The sequence below is a fragment of the Microcaecilia unicolor genome, chromosome 5, assembly GCF_901765095.1.
Source record: "Microcaecilia unicolor chromosome 5, aMicUni1.1, whole genome shotgun sequence".
Classification (NCBI taxonomy): domain Eukaryota; kingdom Metazoa; phylum Chordata; class Amphibia; order Gymnophiona; family Siphonopidae; genus Microcaecilia; species Microcaecilia unicolor.
In genome coordinates this window covers 220,965,494-220,990,577 of record NC_044035.1, presented here as the reverse complement: position 1 = coordinate 220,990,577, position 25,084 = coordinate 220,965,494, and the positions used below count along the sequence as shown (strand labels likewise).

Sequence of the window (25,084 nt, the reverse complement as noted above, 5' to 3'; positions counted from 1 at the left end):
TCAAAGCAAGAAGTTCTGCTCGTGCAATTGCAAAGTCCTCTTGGTCTACATTTCGGGAAAGCAAGCACTGCAGACCAAGCCGCCAGCAGTTTAGGCTTCGATCACAGTTTCAAGAAAGGCAGTCTCTTTCGATCGGACAGGAAGTTTGCTCCCCAGTCGGGGAGGTCTGAGGGGTCCTCCCATACTACCCAATGAGGCAAGGCAGACCCATGCCCTTCCCACTGCTGGTGGGTGGTCATCATCAAGGCTTCGTGGAAGACTGGTCCTACATTAGGTTAGACCAGTGAATCTTGGATATTCTCAGGGAAGGCTACAAACTAGAATTATCCCGTCCAGTCACATCGCTCCTCTTAGAGTCTCCATGTCAAGAGGGTGGCAATGCGTTGGCAGGTCAGACAATTGTAGAGTTCTTGCGCACCAGGATACAGTGGTTCTGGTCCTCGTGAGGAGACTGGGAAGGTACTTGATTTACTTTAGTTCCCAGAAAGAGGGTATCTTTCATCTAGTGTTGGATCGCAAGAGTCTGAATCAGTGCCTGAGAGTTTTGCACTTTCACAAGGAGACCTTACGATCTGTGATGGCTTCGGTACAACCAGGGGGAGTTCCTGATGGGGCTGGACCTCAAGGAAGAGTGCTTTCATATCCCTCATTTGGCGTCCTTACCAACAGTTTCTGAGGTTTGCTGTGCTGGGCCACCACTTTCAGTTCAAGGCGATACCCTTTGGTCTTGCCACAGCTCTGTGGACATTTTCGAAGGTTATGGTGGTGGTTACGGCCTACCTGCAACGTCAAGGTATATGAATTCATCCGTACCGCAACGATTGGCTCATTTGTTTATCTCCTCACCACTTGAGGGGCTGGGGGTGCCCCAGGACCTGGCAGGGGAATATCTGGCCCAAAGTCTCATCTCGGGAAAGGCCCCACTCACAGATGCCCTATAGCCATGAGCTGGAAGAAGGAACAGGAAAGTGATACTGGTAACAGCTTCCATATACCTCACACCTTTGTCTGGTGCTGGAGTTGGCAACCTAGGTTCAAAGGCTATTGCTGGTTGTGGCAGCCTATTACATGTTCCTTGTCACCTCTTTTCTAGCAACTGGAGGCATGGCATAATAGTTTAGGGTGTGGTGTGGGATGGCAGGCTCAATTCCCACTGGGCTACCTTGTGATGCAGGGCACATTGGATCCCTCTCGTTTGGGTGGCCCTCTAGTTGAGCACTTGACATTTAAGGAGGAGCTGTTCTGAATATGTATATGGAGGGCCTTTGGACGCCTCTCTCCCCTGGCTCCTCCCTCCATCCCCTCATTCTACAGTCTCCCAATTCTTGGCTAGTAGTTGTCAGTCTTGCATATCAGGGAATGTGCCCATATTTTAGAGAGTGGAGGCAGAGACCTTTGTATGCAAAGAACTGTGAACCTTGTTTTTGTGACAAAAATAAAACATCAAACTATGTATCAAAAATTAGGTCCTTGGCCTTCATTCCGTATGACCTCACTCTTCATGGAGCATCCTCAGCTCTGTGAAGGTTTTCCCCTTTATGTTGCGTAGGGCTCCTTGCTCTTGCTGTATGTCTCAGTGCAGGCCTAGGGTAGCTGCATGGGTGGTCTCGCTGACCGATGTGCTGCATTGCTGCCTGGAGGTGCTGTTCCCCCAACCCTTCTTCCCCTTCAAGTGGTCCTTCTACTCCTGGACATCCCCCTGCTGGGTTTGGCCCTCTCATGAGGCAATGAGCACCTGCCAGGGGCCAGTACTGCCCTCTCAGCTGCAGGATGCCCCGGGGCTGGCTGCTCTGGGGCAGGCTATGTGTCAGCTGGAGCGTGACTTGTGGGTCTAAAAGGTTTACAATTGAGATCAACACATCCTACATAATATAAGACTAGCCAGAGTGGGTTACACCAATGGTTCATCTAGCATAGTATCCTGCTTCTAACAGTGGTCAATCCAGGTCGTAAGTACCTGACAGAAACCCAAATAGTTGCAACATTCCATGCTACCAATCCCAGGGCAAGCAGTGGCTTCACCATGTCTGTCTCAATAAGAGGCTATGGACTATTCTTCCAGGAACTTATCCAAACCTTTTTTTAAACCCAGTTATTGAGAGAATGCTTATAGTACAAAGTGGCAAGTATCTGAATGAATGTGATCTGCACATACATAAGGAGGTAAGTTCAAGTGATTGCATAAGAGCTAGCAATGGGAACATAAAAATATTAGAAAGTTGGGGCCAGTATTGACCCCAGAGGGCACCACAGATGAGAAAATATAGAAGTTAGATTCTGTCTTCTGCGAGTGAGAAGAATGGAATTGGTCCAGGGGTTTATCTGTAATACTAATGTCCTATATTCAGTGCAGATGATCATGATTAATAAGATTGAATATGCTGAGAGGTCTAATCAAACCAGGAATCTCTCCTAATTTTGTTAGTTGGTGCAGTGGTGTACTTTAATAGGGTATAATGTATTATGAGTAGTGGATAATGTTGTATTCCACGATTTGACCTGTTATAAATATGTGGTGGGAAAGGTGCTTTGTATGTGTTTTTGCAGTTAAATTACTGAAGCCTCTATGATGACTGGAAGAATTCAGACTTTTGGGGAGTTTGTATGGTTGGATAAGAGCAAAGGAGAGAGTGGTCCATCCGTGATAAAGGAACTGATTTAAGAGGCTGTAGGTCAAGAGGAGAGAAAGAGAAAAGGAGGATGTTATCACGTATATGCCCAGTTGAATGAATTTAAACAGTAATAAGTTGGGTGTGGTGCAAATCTTGAACATGGTGGAAATATTAATTAAAAGGGAAGCCTGGGTATATCTAAGTGCATGTTATAATCTCCCAGGATGATTTGGTTATTAGAGGTAAGACATTGATGAGTAATCAGAATTTTAAAGGCTTGGATTGAATAGGTTGTTGGTGGAGCCCGAGGTTGATATAAAAGAAGAAAATCTAATAAAGGGCAGGAGAATAGCTTAAATGCATGTGATTTTATTGGAACAGTTGCATGAAGGGAGATAGTTTGAATTTCCAGCTTTGATTAAACCAGGACAGCTAATCTTCACCTCTTTTGTTAGATTAGTCAAGAAGACAGATGAGAAAACCCAGAAGGAGCAATTTGAATCAAATATGACACATCAGAACTATATAACCATATTCCAGTCAAACATTTATCAGTAACATTACATCTCTAACCAAAAAGCTGTTTTCCTCTAAAGAGTAGTATTGAGTGTGTTTCAAGATGGCCGACAGGTAAGGAGCTCTGTTCGGGAGCTCCTGAATTCGACCTACCTGGACCATCCTCCTGCGGAATGAAGCGGTCTGGAACGGACCGGATTCAGGCTGCAGCTAACCGCAGCTAACTGAGAAGCGATCCGGCGGGCCGAGCCGATCCGTGCAAGGCGATCCGAGCGAGCCCGGTGGTCCTGGGCGCCCCGGAGGGCGAGTCTACACCCACCGTGGACCCACCGGCCCTGGCCCAACTGCCAGCGGGGCCGCTGGGGAGCGTTGCGACAGCTGAGCGAGATCGGAGGGCAAGCTGCCAACCGAAGACGCTTAGCGGCCGACTGCACCAGCACAGACTCGCGAGGTCAGAGTCGACATTGCACATCCACGGTCCCACCCGACTGCACAGCACAGATTCGCCTCCAGGGGTGAGTGCCGATCGCTGCAGCTGAGCGGGAGGGGAGAAGCAGGTGGCCAGGGCCCAGGTTGCGAGACGATCTCTCGCACTGTCAGCAGCTCACGATCCCAACTCGCCTGGTCTGAAAGCCCCGCCCTGGCGTTGCGCTCCCCCGGCAGGAATTGCCCGGGACCGTGTCGGTGAGAGCTCCAGGCGACCCAGGTAGAGTCGGTGGGAGTTCGCCTGCGGCCTGTGGTCCCGTGCCCAGCAGCCCATCGCCCTCGCTGCCCTTCCCGCCACGTGGCGCGGCCTGCGTGCATCGCGCGTCCTCCGGACTGGGGCAGCTCTCCCGAACCAGCTCTCTCTGCCTGCTTGCCTGCTCGTTATAAACCGGCGGTTCCAGCTTCCCCCTGCCTGTCCCCTGCTCCAGCCTGCCTGTTCCTCCCGAGCCAGCTTCTCTCTACCTGCTTGCTTGCTCGCTCACTTCAGACCGGCGGCTCCAGTTTCCCCCTGCTTGCTCCGATCCATCTGCTCCAGCCTGCTTGTCCAGTCCAGATGCCCCAGCGTGTTCCAGTCTGCTTGTTCCAGTCCAGATGCCCACCAGCCTGCTGTTCCAGTCCGCCTGATCCCAGCGTGTTCCAGTCCGCTGATCCCTGCCTGTTCCAGCTCCCCCTGCCTGTTCCAAGTCCATCTGCTCCAGCCTGCTGTTCCAGTCCGCCTGATCCCAGCGTGTTCCAGTCCGCCTGATCCCAGCGTGTTCCAGCTCCCCCTTGCCTGTTCCAGTCCGCCTGATCCCAGCGTGTTCCAGTTCCGCCTGATCCACCTGCTCCAAGCTCGTCCAGTCCACCGATCCAGCTTTCCATGCTTGCTCCAGTGTTCCAGTCCACCTGCTCCAGCTCCTCCCTGTTTGTTCCAGCCCATCTGCTCCAGCCTACCTGCTCCGGTACACCTGCCCAGCCTGCCTGCTCCATTCATCTGCTCCAACGTGCTCCAGTCCGCCTGATCAGCTGCGAGCCTCTCATCCATTGACTTACCTGCCTGCCTGCTGCTACCTTGTCAAGCATTGACTTACCTGCTCGCCTGCCTGCCTGCAAACCTCTCATCCACTGACTTACCTGCTAGCTTGTCAACTATTCTCTTACCAGTCCATCAATCCCAAACCTCCAACCCAGCTCTCCACTCTATCTGCATAACACCTCAGTCACCACACTGTCACCTGCTATACCCCCAGTCACTCGTATGCGCTCCTATCCACATTCTCTTCCTTGCCCTGTCCCTTCCTAATCTCTTCTCCTCCCCACCCCCACTGTCCACCATTGGAACTCGTTGCCCTCCCGCCTGGCCCGCCACGGTAATACCCTTATCACACCCATCCCTCACCAACTCACCATCCCTCTTGTCCCCCTCCTCCAGCCTAGCTCTCAACCTTCATCACTTCCTTCCTGCTATTACCCATCCCCATTCCTCCTAAGTGCACCCCGTCTCGTCGCCTCGTCGCCCGTACCTCCTCCTCCTGCTATCCGCGGGAGACATTAACCCTAATCCCAGGTCCCCCTCATCTGTCCCCCGTCCCATCCACGTGGACGCTCCCGGGACGTCTCCATCTGTCTCTATTCCCCTCCTCCCCCTTCTTCCCCTCCCTTCTCTTGCACCTTGTGGAATGCCCACTCAGTCTGCAACAAACTGCCTTCACCACAATCTCTTCATCTCCCACTCCTTCAACTGCTCGCCCCTAACCGAAACCTGATCTCCCGGACGACTCCGCCTCAGTCCGCACGCCCTTTGCCATGGTGGTTACCTCTTCTCTCTACACTCCCCCGCCCAGCTGGCCGTGGTGGAGGTGTTGGGTACTACTCTCACCCTCCTGTAGTTTTCCAACCCCTTCCTCCTACCGCAGTCTCACTGTTTCTCATCCTTCGAAGCCCACTCCATCCGACTATTTCAACCCCCTACCACTCAGAGTGGCTGTCATCGATACCGCCCCCCCCCTGATAAATCCTTCCTCTTCATTCCTTCACCGACTTCGAAGGCCTGCCTCTCTGTTTTTCTTTGAACCCTTCATCCTCCGTCTCCTCATGCCTCCAGAGACTTCAATCTACATGCTGATGACTCCAATCCGAGCCCTCCACCGCTTCCTAAGTTCCTCACCCTCACATCCTCCCTGCACCCTCAGCTGTGCTCTACCACCCCTAACTCACAGTGCGGCCATTGCCTTGACCTCGTCCTCCAGGTCCCTCTTCCTTCCGGCTCACCCTCCAATTTCCAAGCTTCAACTCTTCCTGTCTCTGATCATCACCTGATCACATTCACACTTTGTCACCCCCCCCCCCTCCGCCCCGCCCAACCTTAACCACCACCTCTAGGAATCTCCAGGCCATTGACCCCCTCACCTTATCCGCTAGTATCTCTAATCTCCTCCCATCCATCATATCCTCCGAGACTGTCGACAAAGCGGTCGTCCGCTTACAATGCCGCTCTCTCCTCTGCTCTGGACACCCTCGCTCCTTCCACCTCCGCCTTCCACAAAACGTACTAATCCCCAGCCTTGGCTGACCCCTTGCAGCGTTACCTTCGCTACCTGCGCCACGATCTGCTGAACGCCTCTGGAGGAAATCTCGTACTCATTCAGACTTCCTTCACTTTAAAGGTCCAGTGCTTTCCTCGTTCCACTCCTCCTTATTCCTTGCAAAACAGGACTATTACACCCAATTGACCAGTTTTCTCAGCTCCCAACCCCTCGTCGTCTCTTCGCCACCCTTAACTCCCTCCTCAAGGTGCCCCCCACTCCCCCCCTCACTCTCTCCTCAAATCACTGGCTGATTACTTCCACGATAAAGTGCAAAAAATCAACCTTGAGTTCACTACCAAGCCATCACCCCCCACCCCCCCTCTCCACCCATTAACCCTCTCCCTCAACCAACCTACCCAGGCCTCCTTCTCCTCCTTTCCCGAGATCACCGAGGATGAAACCTCCCGCCTTCTTTCCTCCTCGAAATGCACCACTTGCTCCTCCGATCCCATCCCCACCAACCTACTTAACACCATCTCCCATACTGTCACCCCTCAATCTGTCGTATCCTTAACCTTCTCTCTCTCCACTGCAACTGTCCCTGACACCTTCAAGCACGCCGTAGTCACACCCCTCCTAAAAAACCATCACTTGACCCTACCTGCCCCTCCAACTAACCGGCCCATCTCTCTCCTCCCCTTCCTCTCCAAAATACTTGAACGCGCCATCCACAGTCGCTGCACTGATTTTCTCTCCTCTCATGCCATCCTAGATCCACTTCAATCCGGCTTTCGCCCCCCTACACTCGACAGAAACAGCTCTCTAAAGTCTGCAAACGACCTGCTCTTCAGCCAAATCCAGAGGCCACTATTCCATCCTCATCCTCCTCGATCTATCCGCTGCGTTTGACACTGTCAATCATGACTTACTTCTTGCCACATTGTCCTCTTTTGGGTTCCAAGTAGAGAGTTGCACGGGGACAGAAATCCAACCCATCCCCGCCCGTCCCTGCTGGAATCTTACCCGTCCCCACCCATCCCCGCAAAAATTTAAACCATCCCAACCCGTCCCCACCCGTCCCCGCAAGAATTTAACCCATCCCCACCCATCCCCGTAAGAATTTAACCCATCCCCATCCATCCCCGTAAGAATTTAATAGTACATAAAAGAAAGTTCCAGTCAGCTCCCTCAGTCTCTTTCTGGATTTGAGCCACAGCACTGTAGGCAAGGAAGGAATGGAAGTTGGGAACTTGGAACACTCTGGTGCGCACATGTAAGATTTGTCTCTGATTCACTGGCAGTGTGTGCTGAGAGGCCGCCACATGCACGCGCCAGTAGGTCAGGTGACATCTGATTCTCGTGCCTGTGTCAGAGCTGAGGTCTGTGGACCAGCCTGGGAGCAATGAGGATTAATAGTAATATAGTAAGTGACAGCAAATAGACCTGAACGGTCCATCCACTCTGCCCAATAGTCACACTCATGATCAATTCATTAAATCAATGAGTGTGATATTATATACTTGATTATGGTCTTTCTTTCGTGTTTCTGGAACAAAGACCACAGAAGTCTATCTGGCCCCATCCTTATGTTCCAACTGCTGGAGTTGCCATCGAAGCCCACTCCAGCCCTATTCATGTTCTCATTTGTGGGACACAGACCGTAAAAGGTCTGTCCAGAAACTTGTCCTCATGTTCCAGCCACTGAAGTTGCTGTCTAAGCCCTTCCAGCCCATCCTACACCAGATTGCCATGTATGAGACACAGACCATACAAGTCTGCCAGGTATCAGCCCTAGTTCATCACAGCCAGAGTCGCCATCTAAGTGTCACTTGACATATCCACACACATGCAGCCATTTAAGGTTAGCTTTTATATAACTTCCATTTTCTAATTAGAGATCCTCTGTTTCATCCCACGCCTTTTTGAATTCCGTCATCATTTGTGACTCTACCACCCTCCTTAATGGAAGACTTTCCACATTTATGCTGTTAAAGCAAGGAAGAAGAGGAGAGGAGGAGGAGACAGCACTCAAATAAATTGGTATGTCGGTAGATGAGAGGCTGGTGCAGGTGCAGCTTACACTTCCACGGGAAGCCCACAGAACTGGTTCCATCCCGCAGGAACCCCGCAGGAACTGCCTCCGTCCACCGCGGGAACCCCGCAGAATGCTTCCATCCCCGTGGGAACCCTGCAGGAACTGCCTCCGTCCCCGCGGGAATCCCGCGGGGACGGAAGCCGTGCAGCTCTCTAGTTCCAAGGCTCTGTCCTCTCCTGGTTCTCCTCTTATCTCTCCCACCGCACCTTCAGAGTACACTCTCATGGATCCTCCTCCACTCCCATCCCACAATCTGTTGGAGTTCCCCAGGGATCTGTCCTTGGACCGCTTCTCTTCCTCAATCTACACCTCCTCCCTAGGCTCACTGATCTCATCTCATGGTTTCAGTATCATCTTTATGCTGATGACACCCAGCTATATCTCTCCACACAGACATCACCACGGAGACCCAGGCCAAGGTATCGGCCTGCTTATCTGACATTGCAGCCTGGATGTCCACACCGCCACCTGAAGCTAAACATGGCCAAAACCGAGCTCCTCGTCTTTCCACCCAAACCCACCTCTCCTCTTCCTCCACTCTCTATCTCGGTTGATAACACCCTCATCCTCCCCGTCCCATCTGCCCGCAACCTCGGAGTCATCTTCGACTCCTCCCTCTCCTTCTCTGCCCATATCCAACAGACTGCCAAGACCTGTCGCTTCTTCCTCTTCAACATCAGCAAAATTCGCCCTTTCCTATCTGAGCACACCACACGAACTCTCGTCCAAGCTCTCATTACCTCTCGCCTTGGACTACTGCAACTTGCTCTCACCGGCCTCCCACTTAGCCATCATCCCCCCTTCAATCCGTCCAGAATACTGCCGCACGTCTTATATTCCGCCAGAACCCGATATACTCACATCACCCCTCTCCTTCAAGTCACTTCACTGGCTTCCGATCAGATACCACAATTCAATTCAAGATTCTCCTCCTTACCTACAAATGCACCCGGTCTACTGCTCCTCACTACCGTCTCTACCCTCATCTCCCCTATGTTCCCGCCTGTAAACCTCCGCTCCCCAGGACAAATCCCTCCTTTCAGTTCCCTTCTCCACCACTGCCAACTCCAGGCTCCGCTCATTCTGCCTTGCCTTACCCTATGCCTGGAACAATCTTCCTCAACCCCTATGCCAAGCCCCCTCCCTACCCATCTTCAAATCTCTGCTTAAAGCTCACCTCTTCAGGGGTCACGTGACACATTGAGCGACGGTGGACGCGTGATACATCGTCTGCTCCAGAGCCCGCTTTAAAACCCGAGTTTTTACATTGCCCAGACGGCGAAACACACCGGGAGACGTTGTACTCACCTGGTAGGCGTGTATGGACAAATTTGTAATCCAGCACACCATGGCAGCGGCAGCAAAACCAGCAAAAAGAAAGGACGACAGGCTCCGCGGAGCCGAAAACAAAATGGCGCCCACCACACCGCCGGCTCTCCGAGCACAAGCGCCAAGCGAATCGCTGGTATTGGAAATCACTGATGCGGTGGTACGAGCGCATTGATTATCGCGCTTTTACACAATTATCAGAGCAAATCATCGGATCACAGCGGTCACAACAGAGTTGGGCCGAAGAACCGGTGAATTTTGGGAAGCAAGAGTCTCTGAAGTAGAAGATATCCAGGCTGAGCAGGGAACAAGCATGGAACGCTGGAACAGCTGACAAAAGAATATCAAGAGGAAAGCTGGATGACCCTCGAGACACCGTGCACGGAGGGAAAATCTAGGTTCGTGGGATTCCCAGAAACGCTGGCAGAGAACCACATCAAGGCGACCCTCGAAACATGGCTGTAGCGCGATTCCCGGAGGTCTGTGAGGGGGGGTGAAATACACCTGTACAGGGCACATAGATAGGCCAAAAAGCGCCCTCGAGAAAATCAGCCCAGAGTGATCATAGCAAAGTTTCACCGGATATACCCAGAAAAGCAGCAGTCCTCAGATTATACAAAGCTAATAAAGAAGAGGCCAATTTGAGGGAGGGCCCATAAGAATATTCCAAGATTATTCAGCATCATTGACAGTAAGGAGAAGGGCCCTTCACACCAATCTGCACCTGGCTGGTAGAAAAGAAACAACGATTGTATTGCAATACCCGGCCACCCTAAGGATACAAACAAGTAGCGGATGGAAGAACTTTTCAACGCCAGATTTGGCTCAAGAATGGATAACCTCTTCACTTGGGTGAAAATATGCGCGGAGTACAATGGATTCTTTACAAAAGGAATAAGGAGGAGACAAACAATATTGCCTAGATCACACGATGAAGGGCAAATCTCTATAAGACAATGGCTGTAAGTTTTGTAATGTTAAAATGTTTATATGGTATGTTGTGTTGAAGGGATAAAGAAACTATTAAAATAATATTTAAGGGGGTTGGAGGCGGGCTCTGGATGTGTTTAACAGACCCGCTTGCCGAAATGAGCGAGCTGGAAGGGGAAAGAGGGAGCAGAGGGAGTAGAGGGGGGAAGAGGGGAGGGAGAATGGAAGGGGGGTTAACCCTACACCAGGTTTTCAAGTTACTTACACAATGAACAAGATAGGTGACACTATGAACATATTTGTACCACTTGCGGGGGAGACGGGTCGAGGCTGGGAGACCCAGAACCCTAGATTATACCAGAATTTTGAATTCAGCTATCATATGAGAAGCAATGGTTAAACCACCGCCGTTGCGCTTGGCATCTTGGAATGTATCGGGGATAACCTCCCCAATTAAACGGACCAAGATACTAGCCCATTTGAAACGGAACTCAGTGTTTATAGCATGTTTGCAAGAAACAAAACTTACTGAGGAGGAGCATCAAAAACTAAAACAGCAATGGGTGGGAGAGTGCTACTCCTCTTCCTCGGCGGAGGGCCGCCGGGGAGGGGTGGCCATTCTTATAAAAAAGGGCCTGGCGGGCCGAACGCGCATGGTAGAAACAGATACAGCTGGACAATTTGTGCTGGTACATTTAAGTTACCAAGGGAAGGAATACTACATTGTGGGATATATGGGCCCAAACACGCGAGACCCGCAATTCTTACAATCATTAGTACAACTAGGGACAAAATATGACTCAGCCCCTTGGATATTACTGGGAGACTTTAACCAGGTGCTAGAACCGGATCTTGACAGGTCATCTAGTACAGCCTGGGGAGCACTCAGGAGAGGGTACAGGGCTAGACTATCTCTGTAAATGTTGGAATTGGTAGACCCCTGGCGCCTCCTGCACCCAACGCACCGGGAGTACACGCACTTATCTAAAGCACATCATACATGGTCCGCATAGACTACATATTAGTGACAAAAAACTTTGTTTGAAGTTGTACACACAGCGGAGGTAGGTATCAATGGCAATATCCGATCACACCCTAATTTGGGTGGATATGGAATTGGGACTAGCAGAGGAACAACATATGCGCTGGAGATTCCTACATATCTAGCAGGAGACCCAGATTTTCGCACATACCTAGAACAGAAATGGGAATACTATGCAGAGTGAATGGTCAACATCAAGACACACCTGGGTTATTCTGGGAAGCCTCAAAGGCAGTATTGCGAGGAGAAATCATTAGCTATGTAGCGGCGAGAAATAAAAGGCTGACACAGGGTATAGTGCAACTAGAGCGCCAGTACAGGATTTCAAAACAGAAACACCAGCACCGGCCATCCCAGGTCCACTATGACCAAATGATGGCAAATCTAGCAGGACTTAACACATTGAATCCATGAAAAAAACACAAAAATACTTATTTATTAGACGGTTTCAATATTTTAAATTTGGAAACCGCACTGGGAAATTGCTGGCGGCGGATAGTCAGAGTATGGACAGGGAACTCCCACATCTCTGTGCTAAAAGCTCCAGATGGAACTAGAAAGCATAGGCCCTTAGAGTTAATGAACCTATTCAGGGATTATTTTTCCGGGTTGTTTAGGGCGGAGCAAGAGTCTGAGAGCACAGCAATACGGGATTACTTGGAGGACTCAGGAATCCCAAATTTAACGCCAGAAATGAGAGAGCAAACTTAAACGCCCCACTAGATGCACAGGAAATACAAAAAGTGATTGGGGTTGCTTTCGGGAGGCACCAGCCCCGGAACTGATGGATTTTCAACAGAATATTATAAGCTGCTATCTCATAGAGTGAGTGTGCCCCTGGCTAAATACTTTGATGAAGTGGTAGAGCAGGAACGGTTTCCCTCAGGAGTGAACGAGGCACTCATAACCTTGATACCAAAGCCCGGAAAAGACCCAGAAAGCCTAGAAGCGTATAGACCAATTTCCCTCCTCAATGTAGACCTCAAAATATTAGCAAGAATACTAGCAGACCGATTGGCGAAGCACCTCCACCATTGTGGTTGGGGCACACCAAGTGGGGTTTGTGCGAGGGTCGGCATCCAGGTCTTAATGTCAGAGGCGAGCTTTGCTAGCCTTAGCGCATAGCCGAGAGACAGGAGACCCTCTTCTGCTGGTAAGCCTGGATGCCGAAAAAGCCTTTGATAAAGTGAGATGGGGGTATCTTTTGAAGTACTAAAATATGTGGGTCTGGGGGGCTGGTACCTGCGTGCTATCACAGCTTTATATACGGAGCCACAAGCTCATATATTAGTAAACAAAATGGCGTCCCAGGCATTCCCGGTGCAGAGGGGTATGAGGCAGGGGTGCCCATTGTCATCACTCTTATTCTTACTATACATAGAACCGTTCCTACGAACGGTAGAGAACAACGCGGAATAGCGGGAGTGGCAATCCCCAGTCTCCCCATGAAGGTACTGGCCTTTGCAGATGATATCCTACTCACATTAACACAACCACAACACTCACTGCATAGCCTATTAGAGCTGGTAGATGAATTTGGCTATCATTCAGGGTTCACTTTAAATAGACATAAATCAGTGGCCCTGCCAACTACATCACGGATAAAGTCACAGTGGCAGGGGCCATTCCCTCTGCAGTGGAAAGAAGACAAAATAAAATACCTAGGATATACTCCCTATCAAATTGGACCAATTACACCAAACCAATTTGGCACCACTCTGGGAATCCACAAAAGAAACGCTACAAATGTGGCGGAAGCTGACCTTATCACTGTGGGGCAGAATAGCAGTGTATAATATGATAATAGTCCCTAAGTGGACATATATCACCCAGGTATTGTCACTTCTCTTGACTCGCAGAGATGAATTAGCGTTACATAGGATAGTAAAACAATTTTTATGGAATGGGAAAAGGGCCCGGGTATCATTAAAACAAACATATCTACCCAAGAATAAGGGAGGGCTGGGGGTGCTAAGTGTCAAATGGTTATCCATAGCAGGGTGCATGCGACACATAGGAGACTGGTTTAGAGGAACAGGACATTTCACCTATCCAGAAGCAGAATGTAGGATGCTCGGGAATGTACATTTCAGCTATAGGCTACATGCGGGACCAGGTAAAGTAAAAACACCAAAACACATCAAATTCTTGTTTATACCATTAAAGAGAGCGTGGCAGTGGATCTGCAGACTGTGTGGTCTGGATGTAGAGGTCTCCCCATTTCTGCCAATCAGAGGAAATGCAGACTTCCCGGTGGGTAGATCATCGCGTACCTTTACACAATGGGGAGAGGTGGGGATTTTCTTCTTATTCCAGATTATTAAGAGAGTTGGAACACTACAACCTAGAGAGGATTTGCAGAGGCGCCAGGGGCTAGAGATCAAAGATTTCGTAGCCTATGCACAAATACAGCACTATATACAATCTCTTCCCAGGGCAGCGCTCCACTATGAAGTGCGGGTAAAGTTGGTGGAAATTTTAGATCTGGAAGCAAAACGGGCAGTGCCCTTAAAATACTATCATGCGCAGATTCGAGCCGCTATGCCTTTAGCACCATTCCGGGAGCTGGCGCAGGCGTGGGCAGGGGAATTGGGGTTGACAATTGGTGCAGATGTAATACAGACATGCCTGCAGACATGCTATAAAGAGTGTGGGAGTGCGGAATTACGAGAAACCCAGTATAAATTTGTGATGAGACTATTATCTCCCCCCATAGAGCATACAGGGCTACCTTAAGACCAGCAGATGATTGTCCGAAATGCACAGGGGGGAAGGGCACACCTGGGCCATATGTTCTGGCACTGTCCTCCAATATTGGGATTCTGGGCCATGGTCTGCAGACAGGTCTCTAAGATGTGGAAGGTTCAATGGGTCAGACACCCGGGACTTTTGTTTAATATCTTCACGATTCATGGATCATCTAAAGCAGGACTCCGCTATTTCCAACGCCGAGCTGTGCTGATGGGGAAAAAAACGATTCTCAATCCCTGGCTCCAGGAGGAAAAACCCACTACCCAAGTATGGAGGGCATACATGATCTCGTTGAGTGCCCTGGAACGCAGGGCAGTGCAGGACTTAGCCACTCCAAAGGGCGAGAAATACCTACAATGTTGGTTACCATTCTTGGACACTTTAACACCTCAAGCTCGAAGTAGAGTACTTAATGGTTAAATACAGTAATAACATATAGCAACCTGGTGAAGGGGGGGGGGGGGGAAAGGAAAATGTAACGATGATATATAGAATCTGTTAAGATTATAGTAACAAGACACATGGTAAACCACTGTTGTAATTCATTTTGATTGCACAGATTTATTGTAGAAGTTTATGTCATCAATAAAACATATATTAAAAAAAAAAAAAAAGCTCACCTCTTCAATGCTGCTTTCGGCACCTAACCTTCCGTGAAATATAGCATGCCCTATTAGTCGGACTCTACACTTGTCTTTGACTGGACACTTGTCTCTAGATTGTACACCTGTCTTTTAGATTGTAAGCTCCTTGAGCAGGGACTGTCCTTCTATGTTTGAATTGTACAGCGCTGCGTAACCCTGGTAGCGCTTTAGAAATGTTAAATAGTAGTAGTAGTAGTAGAGTGGACTTATTTTGATGGGATTCTGAGGAGCAGGCATGGAAGATCCTATCAATGAAATTGTCTGGATAGTGTGTAAGAAAAACAAAACAAGAATGAGTCTGTTGATGGCCTCCAGAATATTGAGCTGGGATGAGAAGGTACCTTAGTAAGACTAGAGTAAATATAAACATGGCTAGTTTTAAAATAAAAGATAAGAACTCAATCTTAGCATGGCATCAGAGGTTCACAATAATATGCAGTAGAAAGGAGTGCACCAAGAAACATGATCTGTTCATGTGCCTGCTTCTTAAGCATGCACTGCAGTGGATACTGTGATTGATTTAACTGGTACCACAGTGTCTGTCACTTCTGAGAGGAGCCTGTAAAGGGAGCTTAGTCACTACATTAACACACAACTTGGCTGTCAGCTCCCTCAAGAGACTCAGGCTGTGTTGAGTTGGCTTTTAGCCAGCAAGGCAAGGAATGTGAAAGAAATTGTAAATGCTCTGTATCCAGTGTTATGAAAACAGCACTGAGAGCCTTGAAGATGGTACTTTTTTGACTCATCAGTTTCTCTCTTGCTTTTAGTACTATAATCCACTTGGATCCAAGGTCAAACTTTGGTGGCTACCGTTGTATCTACTCCTGGATTTTTTTCTCTTTATATTCCTTCTCAACTCAAGTTTTTAGTCTATTGGTACCGCTGTAGAAATTCACACTACGTTTTAGATTTCCTCATCTAAAGCATATGAGAGAAGATATTTCAAGTTCTATTTGTGTTTTACTGAATACTCAAAATTGGTGGGTGGGGGGTAGAGGGCATTTTGTATGCTGTCTTCCTCTTTCAACACGTTTCACTTTTTTTCTGACATGTTTTATGTTATATTGTATTAGATGACCCTCCATTGCCCTGCAATGACACCAAATGGACCCAGACATGGCAGTCATCTCGCCCCCTCAGAAGAACCAGTCTTTCTGTAGGCTCTGGCTTTTGGCATGCAACCGGGCGACATTCAAGTAGGCGTTTTACTGAGTGCAATACCACGGCAAGTTGCTCAGACTCTGCAAGCTGATGTTCTCTGGCAATTGGGATTTACAGGTAGGGTTTGTTTCTTGACTGGATTCAGTTATGTGGAAAAATTGAATTTTTTTTGTTGGTAAATTTTTTAATTCAGAATATCAAACTAGGTGTTTACAACATGCAATTCTGAACAAATATAATCTACAACCACCATAAAGTAACTTGGTATAGTAGACTAGTAACATGCAAATTTCTTTCTACGCAATCTCATCTATTCTTGCAGTTGAATACCGTATTTTTCGGACTATAAGACGCAATTTTTTTCCCCCAAAAATTTGGGAGGAAAATGGGGGGTGCGTCTTATAGTCCGAAGGTAGCGAGTTCGGAATCGCCCTCACCCTACTTACGTGACGCGATGTTCCCTGGTGGTCTAGTGACGTCGGGGCAGGAAAGAGCCCCCTCTTTCCTGCCTAGTGCGCTGCTCTCCGTCCTCCTGACTGGTTCCTGACGGTCTTGGCGAGATTTCAAAATGGCCGCCAAGAATCTCGGGCGGCCATTTTGAATCTCGCCGAGACTCAGGAACCAGTCAGGAGGACGGAGAGCAGCGCGCTGGGCAGGAAAGAGGGGGCTCTTTCCTGCCCCGACGTCACTAGACCACCAGGGAACATCGCGTCACGTAAGTAGGGGAGGGCGATCCCGAACTCGGACAAGATGCACCGGAGCACCTAGTGACGTCTGGGCAGGAAAGAGCCCCCTCTTTCCTGCCCAGCGCGCTGCTCTCCGTCCTCCTGACTGGTTCCTGACGGTCTCGGCGAGATTCAAAATGGCCGCCTCCCCGTCGACATCGTTGGAGGGACTTTCATCGCCGCCGGTACGGGAGTCGACCTCTCGATGTTGTCTTCGAGGACGTGGTTCCTCGGAGTCGAGACGGGCCCGGTTTCAGAATGCAGTCAAAGAACTCTTGTCCGACACCGAGGAGGATGCCTCGTGGGAGGGAGGATCCCAGATATTTCTTTTCTGAGGAGTCTTGTGGTCTTCCCTCTGATCCTACTCCTTCACCACAAAGAAAGCTTTCTCCCCCGGAGAGTCTTTCTTTCTCTTCATTTGTCCGGGAAATGTCTGTGAGCATTCCCATCTCTGTGGTGTCTATGGATGAGCCCAGGACTGAGATGCTTGAGGTCCTTGACTATCCTTTGCCACCTAAGGAGTCATCCACTGTCCCTTTGCATAATGTCCTTTTTTTTTTTTTTTTTTTTTTTTTTTAATCATTTATTTATAATTTTTTCATTTTACAAGGATCACTTGCAAAACAGTAAAACAGAGATGATTGTACATTAAAACAATATTAGAAGAAAACAATCTCAACAAGATAAATGGATTTTATACAATATTTCTCTCTCTTAGACCACAAAATAAATAGGGAGAGTGAAACAAGACAAGGAGATCAATTTAAACAACATCAAACAAAGAAAACGTGGTATTAACCCGATTATCCCCAGTTATTATTTATCTAAATCATTATTCCACATTGATCATATGGTTGGTTTCTTCAAGACCATAACGGTGCATAGACCATCAATTTCATTGGAAACATACTTATTGTCCAATATTAGTGAAAGTAATACACCTGATTTCATTTTTTTTCCCTTTTAAAACCAGAAATTGTTTAACAATACAAACCCTTGAATCTCCAATCCAATTCCCGCTGATTAAAGTAATCCCAGTTTCACAGGCTTCACTCCTTTTGAATTAATATATTAAGAGGAATCATTTCAGAGGGAAAAAAACCCATTAGGAGTCATACCCGGAACTCTGGGAAAACAACAATCTCGATATTAATCATCTGTAACAATATTCATTTTGTTCAAATTTTTCTGGTCTTTTATCATTTTCAAATCTTAACAGTTTCCTACTTCAGTAGAACTTCATTTGCTGTATATTCTCAAAGGATTCGATTAGATTATCCATGTGGCTCATTAACAAGACTATATCTGAAGCAAAGTCATTCTCTACCACCGTCAGGTCCTGGAGCACCCTCCAGATGACATTCAATGCAACCTCCACGGGAGCCAAAAACTCCAAGCTGATAACTCTTAAGGGTTTAGGAGTAGCACCGACGACACGGGTTCAGCTGTAAACGATTTCCGTTTCAGCATACACTTCTGACTCACTCCTCCACTCCTTTGGGCATGGTGGTTAAATGATTTTTGAGCGATGTTCTTTCCAGGTCCAAGAGCATCGAAGCTCCTTCGTCGGCGCTAATCAAAGGACTCATCAACCCAGTCATCTATGGGCAGCTCGTCACACAACGGTCCCGCACTTGCTGCACAGGGGACAAAACGCTGGTCATCGGCGGCTGACCCCCCATTGTCCCCTTCCTCTGTTAAGGCAACTGCAATGCAGAGAGGAAATTTCAAGTGAACAAAAACTTTGCATAATGTCCTTAAGGAGACATTGCTTAGGAACTGGATGAAACCACTAACTAATCCCACCATTCCCAAAAAAGCTGAGTCCCAATATCGGATTCACGGAGAACCTGAGTTGATGAGGACGCAGTTCTCACGATTCTATGGTTGTGGATTCTGCTCTTAAGAGAGCCAGAAGTTTTAGAGATTTTGCTTCGGAGCCCCCGGGATGACAATCTAGAACCTTGGACTCTTTTGGGAGGAAGGCCTATCAGTCCTCTATGCTCATGTCCAAAATTCAGTCTTACCAGCTCTACACGAGCATCCACATGCGGAAAAATGTGAAGCAACTGGCAGACTTGGTGGACAAGCTCCCTGTGGAGCACGCCAGGCCTTTTCAGGAGGTGGTCAGGCAGCTGAAGACGTGTCGTAAATTCCTGTCCAGGGGTGCTTACGACACTTTTGATGTTGCATCCAGATCCACTGCTCAAGGTATAGTGATGCGCAGACTCTCATGGCTGCGTGCCTCTGACCTGGACAATTGAGCCCAGCAGTGGCTTGCGGATGTTCCTTGCCGGGGGAGGATAACATTTTTGGCGAGAAAGTCGAGCAGGTTGTAGAGCAGCTCCATCAGCGGGAAACCGCCCTCGACAAGCTCTCCCACTGGGCGCCTTCAGTATCTACCTCAACAGGTAGACGGTTTTTCCAGGGAAGGAGGAATGCTCCTTATGCTTACAATAAGCGTAGGTACAATCCACCTTCCCGACAGCCTTCTCAGGCTCAGCCTCAGCGCGTTTGTTTGCGTCAACAGCGTGCGCCCAGACAGGCCCCTGCAGCTCCCCAGCAAAAGCAAGGGACGGGCTTTTGACTGGCTCCAGCTGAGCATAGCCGCTCTAAAAGTACCTGTGCCGGACGATCTACTGGTCGGAGGGAGGTTAAAATGTTTTCACCAAAGGTGGCCTCTCATAACCTCCGATCGGTGGGTTCTTCAAATACTCCGGTTAGGGTACTCCCTCAATTTGGTCTCCAGACCTCCAAATTGCCCACCGGGAGCACATGCAGGTACTTGCAGAGGAACTCTCCGTCCTTCTCAGCACCAGTGCGGTCGAGGCTGTTCCACCCGGGCAAGAAGGGCTGGGATTCTATTCCAGGCACTTCTTTGTACAAAAGAAAACAGGGGGGATGCGTCCCATCCTAGACCTAAGGGCCCTGAACAAATTCATGGTCCGAGAAAAGTTCAGGATGCTTTCCCTGGGCCACCCTTCTTCCCATGATTCAGGAAAACAATTGGCTATGCTGTCTGGACTTAAAGGATGCTTATACACACATACCGATACTTCCAGCTCACAGGAAGTATCTTCGATTCCGTCTGGGAACATAGCACTTCCAGTATTGTGTGCTGCCCTTTGGTCTCGCGTCTGCGCCCAGGGTGTTTACAAAATGCCTGGCGGTGGTTGCAGCATTGCTACACAGACTGGGAGTGCATGTGTTCCCTTACCTCGACGATTGGCTGGTAAAGAACACCTCGGAGACATGAGCTCTACAGTCCATGCAGATGACTATTCAACTACTGGAGCTACTGGGGTTTGTTCTAAATTATCCAAAGTCCCATCTTCTTCCAGTTCAAAAACTAGAATTCATAGGAGCTCTGCTGGACTCACAGGCGGCTCATGCCTATCTCCCTGAGGCGAGGGCAGACAACCTTCTGTCTCTTGTTTCCGTGGCCAGAGCGTCTCAGCAGATCACAGCTCGGCAGATGTTGAGGCTTCTAGGCCATATGGTCTCCACAGTTCATGTAACTCCCATGGTTCGTCTTCATATGAGATCGGCTCAATGGACCCTAGCTTCCCAGTGGTATCAAGCTGTAGGGAATCTAGAGGATGTGATCCAGCTGTCCACCGACTTTCACAATTCCCTTCGGTGGTGGACGATTCGATCCAATTTGACCTTGGGACGTCCTTTTCAAATTCCTCAGCCACAAAAAGTGCTGACAACGGATGCATCCCTCCTCTGGTGGGGAGCACATGTAGATGGGCTTCATACCCAGGGAACTTGGTCCCTCCAGGAATCGGGTCTTCAGCTCAATCTCCTGGAGTTGCGAGCGGCCTGGAACGCTCTAAAGGCTTTCAGAGATCTGCTGTCCAATCAAATTATTCAAATTCAGACAGACAATCAAGTTGCCATGTACTACATCAACAAGCAGGGGGGCACCGGATCTCACCAATTCCCTTTTAGATGAAACCACCAAGATTGGGTGGGCCTGGGCCCTCGAGCCCCCCCCCCCCCCCCCCCCCCCAGTTGTGCCCCTGTGGGAAACCACTCTCACCAATTCTGTTTTAGGTGAAACCACCTGATTCCATCAAACTGTGTGTGCTTAGAAAAATAAGAAACAGACCATTGCAGGACTAAAGATCTAGTTCCTAAGCTTTCCAAGTATTTCAACATACTGATGTGTGGCACTGTATCAAAAGCAGCAATAAAATCTAATTGGACCCATAGTACATCAAATCCCTGATCTGCCTTCACTAAAACTTCATCAACATTCTCAAGTATTGATGTGACACTGGTATCCAGGTTGTTGACTATATAAAATCTGACTTTTCTCCAAGAAATTGTTCAACTATGCTAACACTGCTCTCTAATATTTTTATTAGCAAGGATAAATTAGAAATCGGCCGGAAACCTGAGTAACCATCCTTCTGATTTTTACCCTTCTTCAAAATTGTGTTGTAATTGCGTGTTTGAGACAATCGGGAACCTGACCAGTCTTTAAAGAAAGATTAATCAAATAATTCAAGAAAGGCGCAATGAATTCCTTACAAGAAGACACATAACGAAAGGGTATCTGGTCTAGCAAGATTGCAGAAGAATTAATACCCTGAAGAGATTTCACTAATTCTGTTTATAACTAATTGAAATTATCCCACACAGATTGTGATATACTGAATTTTGACAGTACTTCAAACTGTTCTTTATCACCATTGGCTTTCAGGTAGAAAAAGGGGCTAAAACTTGCAGGATGAGGAAGGTAGCAGCAGCACCATCACAACCAAGTATGGTGTGTGAGAAACAATAACCTTCATAACAAAGAGCAGTATAGAGCAAGATGGAAGAATGAGAGAATAGCGCTGCGTATGCTTTGTAGCGCTATAGAAATGCTAAATAGTAGTAGTAGTAGTAGTAGAATATAAGCAAGCTAACTGTGGAAACAGAGTAGGCACTGCACAGGGAGCAAGCGTTCTGACAGGAGTGAGCCAAAGTTGGGGTTTGGTATGCTTTACATGAAGGAAGGTTGGGACAAGAATGTCCAGACTGAAATACTAGTGTTAGAAGAAGAAACTGCCTCACCAGCAAGTTGACAAGGTTGTAGAGAAGTAAAGAGAAGACTGTATTGGAGCAGGTACATGGGTCAATAGGCTATATAAAGGTACTGGTGGTGACTGGATGAGACTGTGGTGGAGGGTGTTAAAGGGTAAAAGTTGAGGGAGAAACTCAAGAGAGATTAGTTGGATGAAAAAAATTAGGTCAAAGTAGTGGCTGTGCTTGTGAGTGGGATCAGTAAAGTTGCATATCAATTAAAGAGGTTAAGCTGAGGATCTTGGAGGGGTTTCAGCATTTTAAATCTTAGTGGGAGATAGTTCAAGTGATCAATATGTTCATCCTTATTTTATTTCTACAATTAACTTTTCTTTTTTTTTTGGAAGAGATAGTATGCTCATCTTAGTCCCAGAATTATATAAAACTAGGAAAAAAGGCCCGTTTCTGACACAAATGAAGCAGGCACTAGCAAGGTCTGAAGTTGGAGAGGGTGGGTGTCTGAAGTCGGACAGGAGAGGGAGGTCTGTGGCAGTGTGCATCAGTCCATTGGTGTGTCGCGTGCTGCTTTCATGTGGTTGGTCAGTGTCTCTGTTGACGTACCAGGAAGCACTGACGTCAATTCATGAGATGGAGAGCACGAATGCCTCAAGGTTTAAGTGCCACGGAGTCAGCTTCAGAACATTGGAGGTGCTTTTTATTATATAGGATAAAAAGTCTTGAAGTATTAGAGGATTAATTATTCCATATTAAATACAGATAGTGTTGATTAGTTGCTGTTCTTGCATAAGTGAATTTTACTATAGTGTTCTTGCTTTTTCTGTGCAAACAGGTGTTAATGTAAGAGTTGCAGTCTTTGATACTGGATTGAGTGAGAAGCATCCACACTTCAAAAATGTGAAGGAGAGAACAAATTGGACTAATGAGAAAACATTGGATGATGGTAATTTTTAAATCATTTGAAATTTTCTTTGTTGTAAATGTATAATATAGGATAGTTAAACACAATGCAGTGGGCTTTCTTTGGTCATTACCCTTCATAGAGCTGCAATGTTCTCCTCAGAAACAACAATTTTTGGCGGCCAGGTGTCATGAAGGAGTAGCTGGGTGGGGCAGGGGAGTACTGGGCAGTATTAAAAAGTTTTTCTATTAAGTTAGCTAGTTGGTCTGCAAAATTAGCAGGGTAGCACTCCCATTAAAAAGATCCTGGGGAGATCACTGGAGTTAATTTTAAATTTCACTAGAGATATATGCAGCTTTCAGTACCATACTAGTTTATCTCTTGCATTAATTTTTGTGTTAATGAACACAGTTTTTAAGGAATTGTAAAAAGATAGAGTAATGTAAAGCAGGGGTTCTCAACCCAGTCTTCAGGACATATCTAGCCAGTCAATGAATATGCATGAGACAGATTTGCATACAATGGAGGTAATGCATGCAAATTTATCTCATGCATATTCATTGTGAATATCCTGAAAATCTGACTGGCTGAGCATATCCCAAGGACTGGGTTGAGAACCTCTGATGTAAAGTAAGTGTAGAATAAAAACAGCAAGGACCCCTACCTCTTTTCTCCTAGAAACCAAAATATACTGCAGGCTTTTGGCTTTTTGAAGGAATATGTATAGTGTTGACATTAGACTGACTGTTAAGTGCATGGAGTCTTGGCCAGCAGACTCTCTTAGACGCATGAAGTGTTTTTATTTTAGTTCTGTTGGTTTATACTCAGCTAAAGACAAAGCAAGGTTATTTTGTTTTTTTACCTCATCGGCACTTTGTGTCTAGAAGCACCATAGAAATAACAAGGTTTTTGTCAAGTGGTACTTGTTGATATTGGGCACCAATACTTTCTGCCACCTGCTCTCATTGTCTAGCTGGTTTCTAGTGTGATGCAATGCTCAGGAAGTGGTCAGGAGCAAGGTTACCATAGCAACATGGAGCCTCTCGTAACAGGAGCGCTTATCCTGCTTGTTGACCCTGCTCAAAATGAAACAGAAATAGTAGCCTTGGCTGCAGGGCCTCAGAACGTGGGCAGTGGTGTTTGTAGCGCTATAGAAATGCTAAATAGTAGTAGTAGTAGTAGTCCCTGTGGTTTGTTTTCACCTGGACTTCAGAAATACAGTGCTTGCCATGTTCAGAGACACCATAGCCCTGCTGCTTTCCCTGTTTAGGAGAACTTGAGCAGGACAAGATGAGGGGAAGAGAAGAACATGAAGGATGGTGGAGAAAGTGGTTGGAGTTAAAGAAGAGAAACGTGAGGAGGGAGGAAAGGCTGGAAGATACAGAAATAGAAGCGAGAGAAGATAGAACTAATGGAGGAAAAGGGAATGAAGACAGAATTGAAGAGAGAGGTAGAAAACAAGGAATAGAGGAGACGAAAGGTGAGGAAAGGAAGGGCTAGAGAAGAAAAAAGAATGAAGAGATGTATTATGTGAGGGAGGAGCAGTGTGAAAGAAGGTGAGGATGTAAGTTGAGGTTACAGGGTGGCAACTTTAGGAGTAATATCAGGAAATACTTTTTGATGGAGAAGATGGTGGATGCCTGGAATTCTCTCCTGGTGGAAGTGGTGGAGACAAAAACAATGATGAAATTCCAAAATGCGTGGGCTAGACACAAAGGATCCCTAAATAGAAAGTGTGGAGAAACAGTGTGTTTTAAGCCTGTGAAATGTATTGAATATTTTCCTGCATTGATTATGCCTGAAGTGTATTTCTCCTGTTTGGCCAGCAGATGGTTCACGTTTATGCTTAAAGCTGTTATAGAGGACTGACTTCTCTTTCTTTAATTTGGCACACAGATAAGTGCCTGTAGTGATGTAACCAGTTTTTTTTATTCAAATTATATATTATACAACTCTTAGAGAGATAATACAAAAAAATTGGAAAATCTTAACATAAATAAATCTTCAGTGTTATCAATAACAGAAATCTTTTCCTGTCGACCACTATAATTAGGTAAATTAGATCCAAGAGCTTGAGTGGAGGAGTGGCCTAGTGGTTAGGGTGGTGGACTTTGGTCCTGGGGAACTGAGGAACTGAGTTCGATTCCCGGCACAGGCAGCTCCTTGTGACCCTGGGCAAGTCACTTAACCCTCCATTGCCTGCCGCATTGAGCCTGCCATGAGTGGGAAAGCGCGGGGTACAAATGTAACAAAAAAAAAATAGACCCATTAATCTAGGAAATCAATTTATAATTATCGCTACCTAGCTAGTTTACTCCAAGCAATCATACAGTGTACTATCTGTGACTAGA

The 25,084-nt window shown here is 47.4% G+C and overlaps 1 protein-coding gene across 1 annotated transcript in view; it reads left to right on the top strand.

The window, feature by feature from the left end:
* MBTPS1 (membrane bound transcription factor peptidase, site 1) overlaps positions 1-25,084 on the top strand; it is a 514,786-nt gene that overhangs the window by 62,017 nt on the left and 427,685 nt on the right. Inside the window, 3 exon segments of the mRNA XM_030203794.1 lie at positions 15,986-16,116; positions 16,118-16,190; positions 22,665-22,775. Coding sequence (XP_030059654.1) covers positions 15,986-16,116; positions 16,118-16,190; positions 22,665-22,775 — 315 coding nt within the window.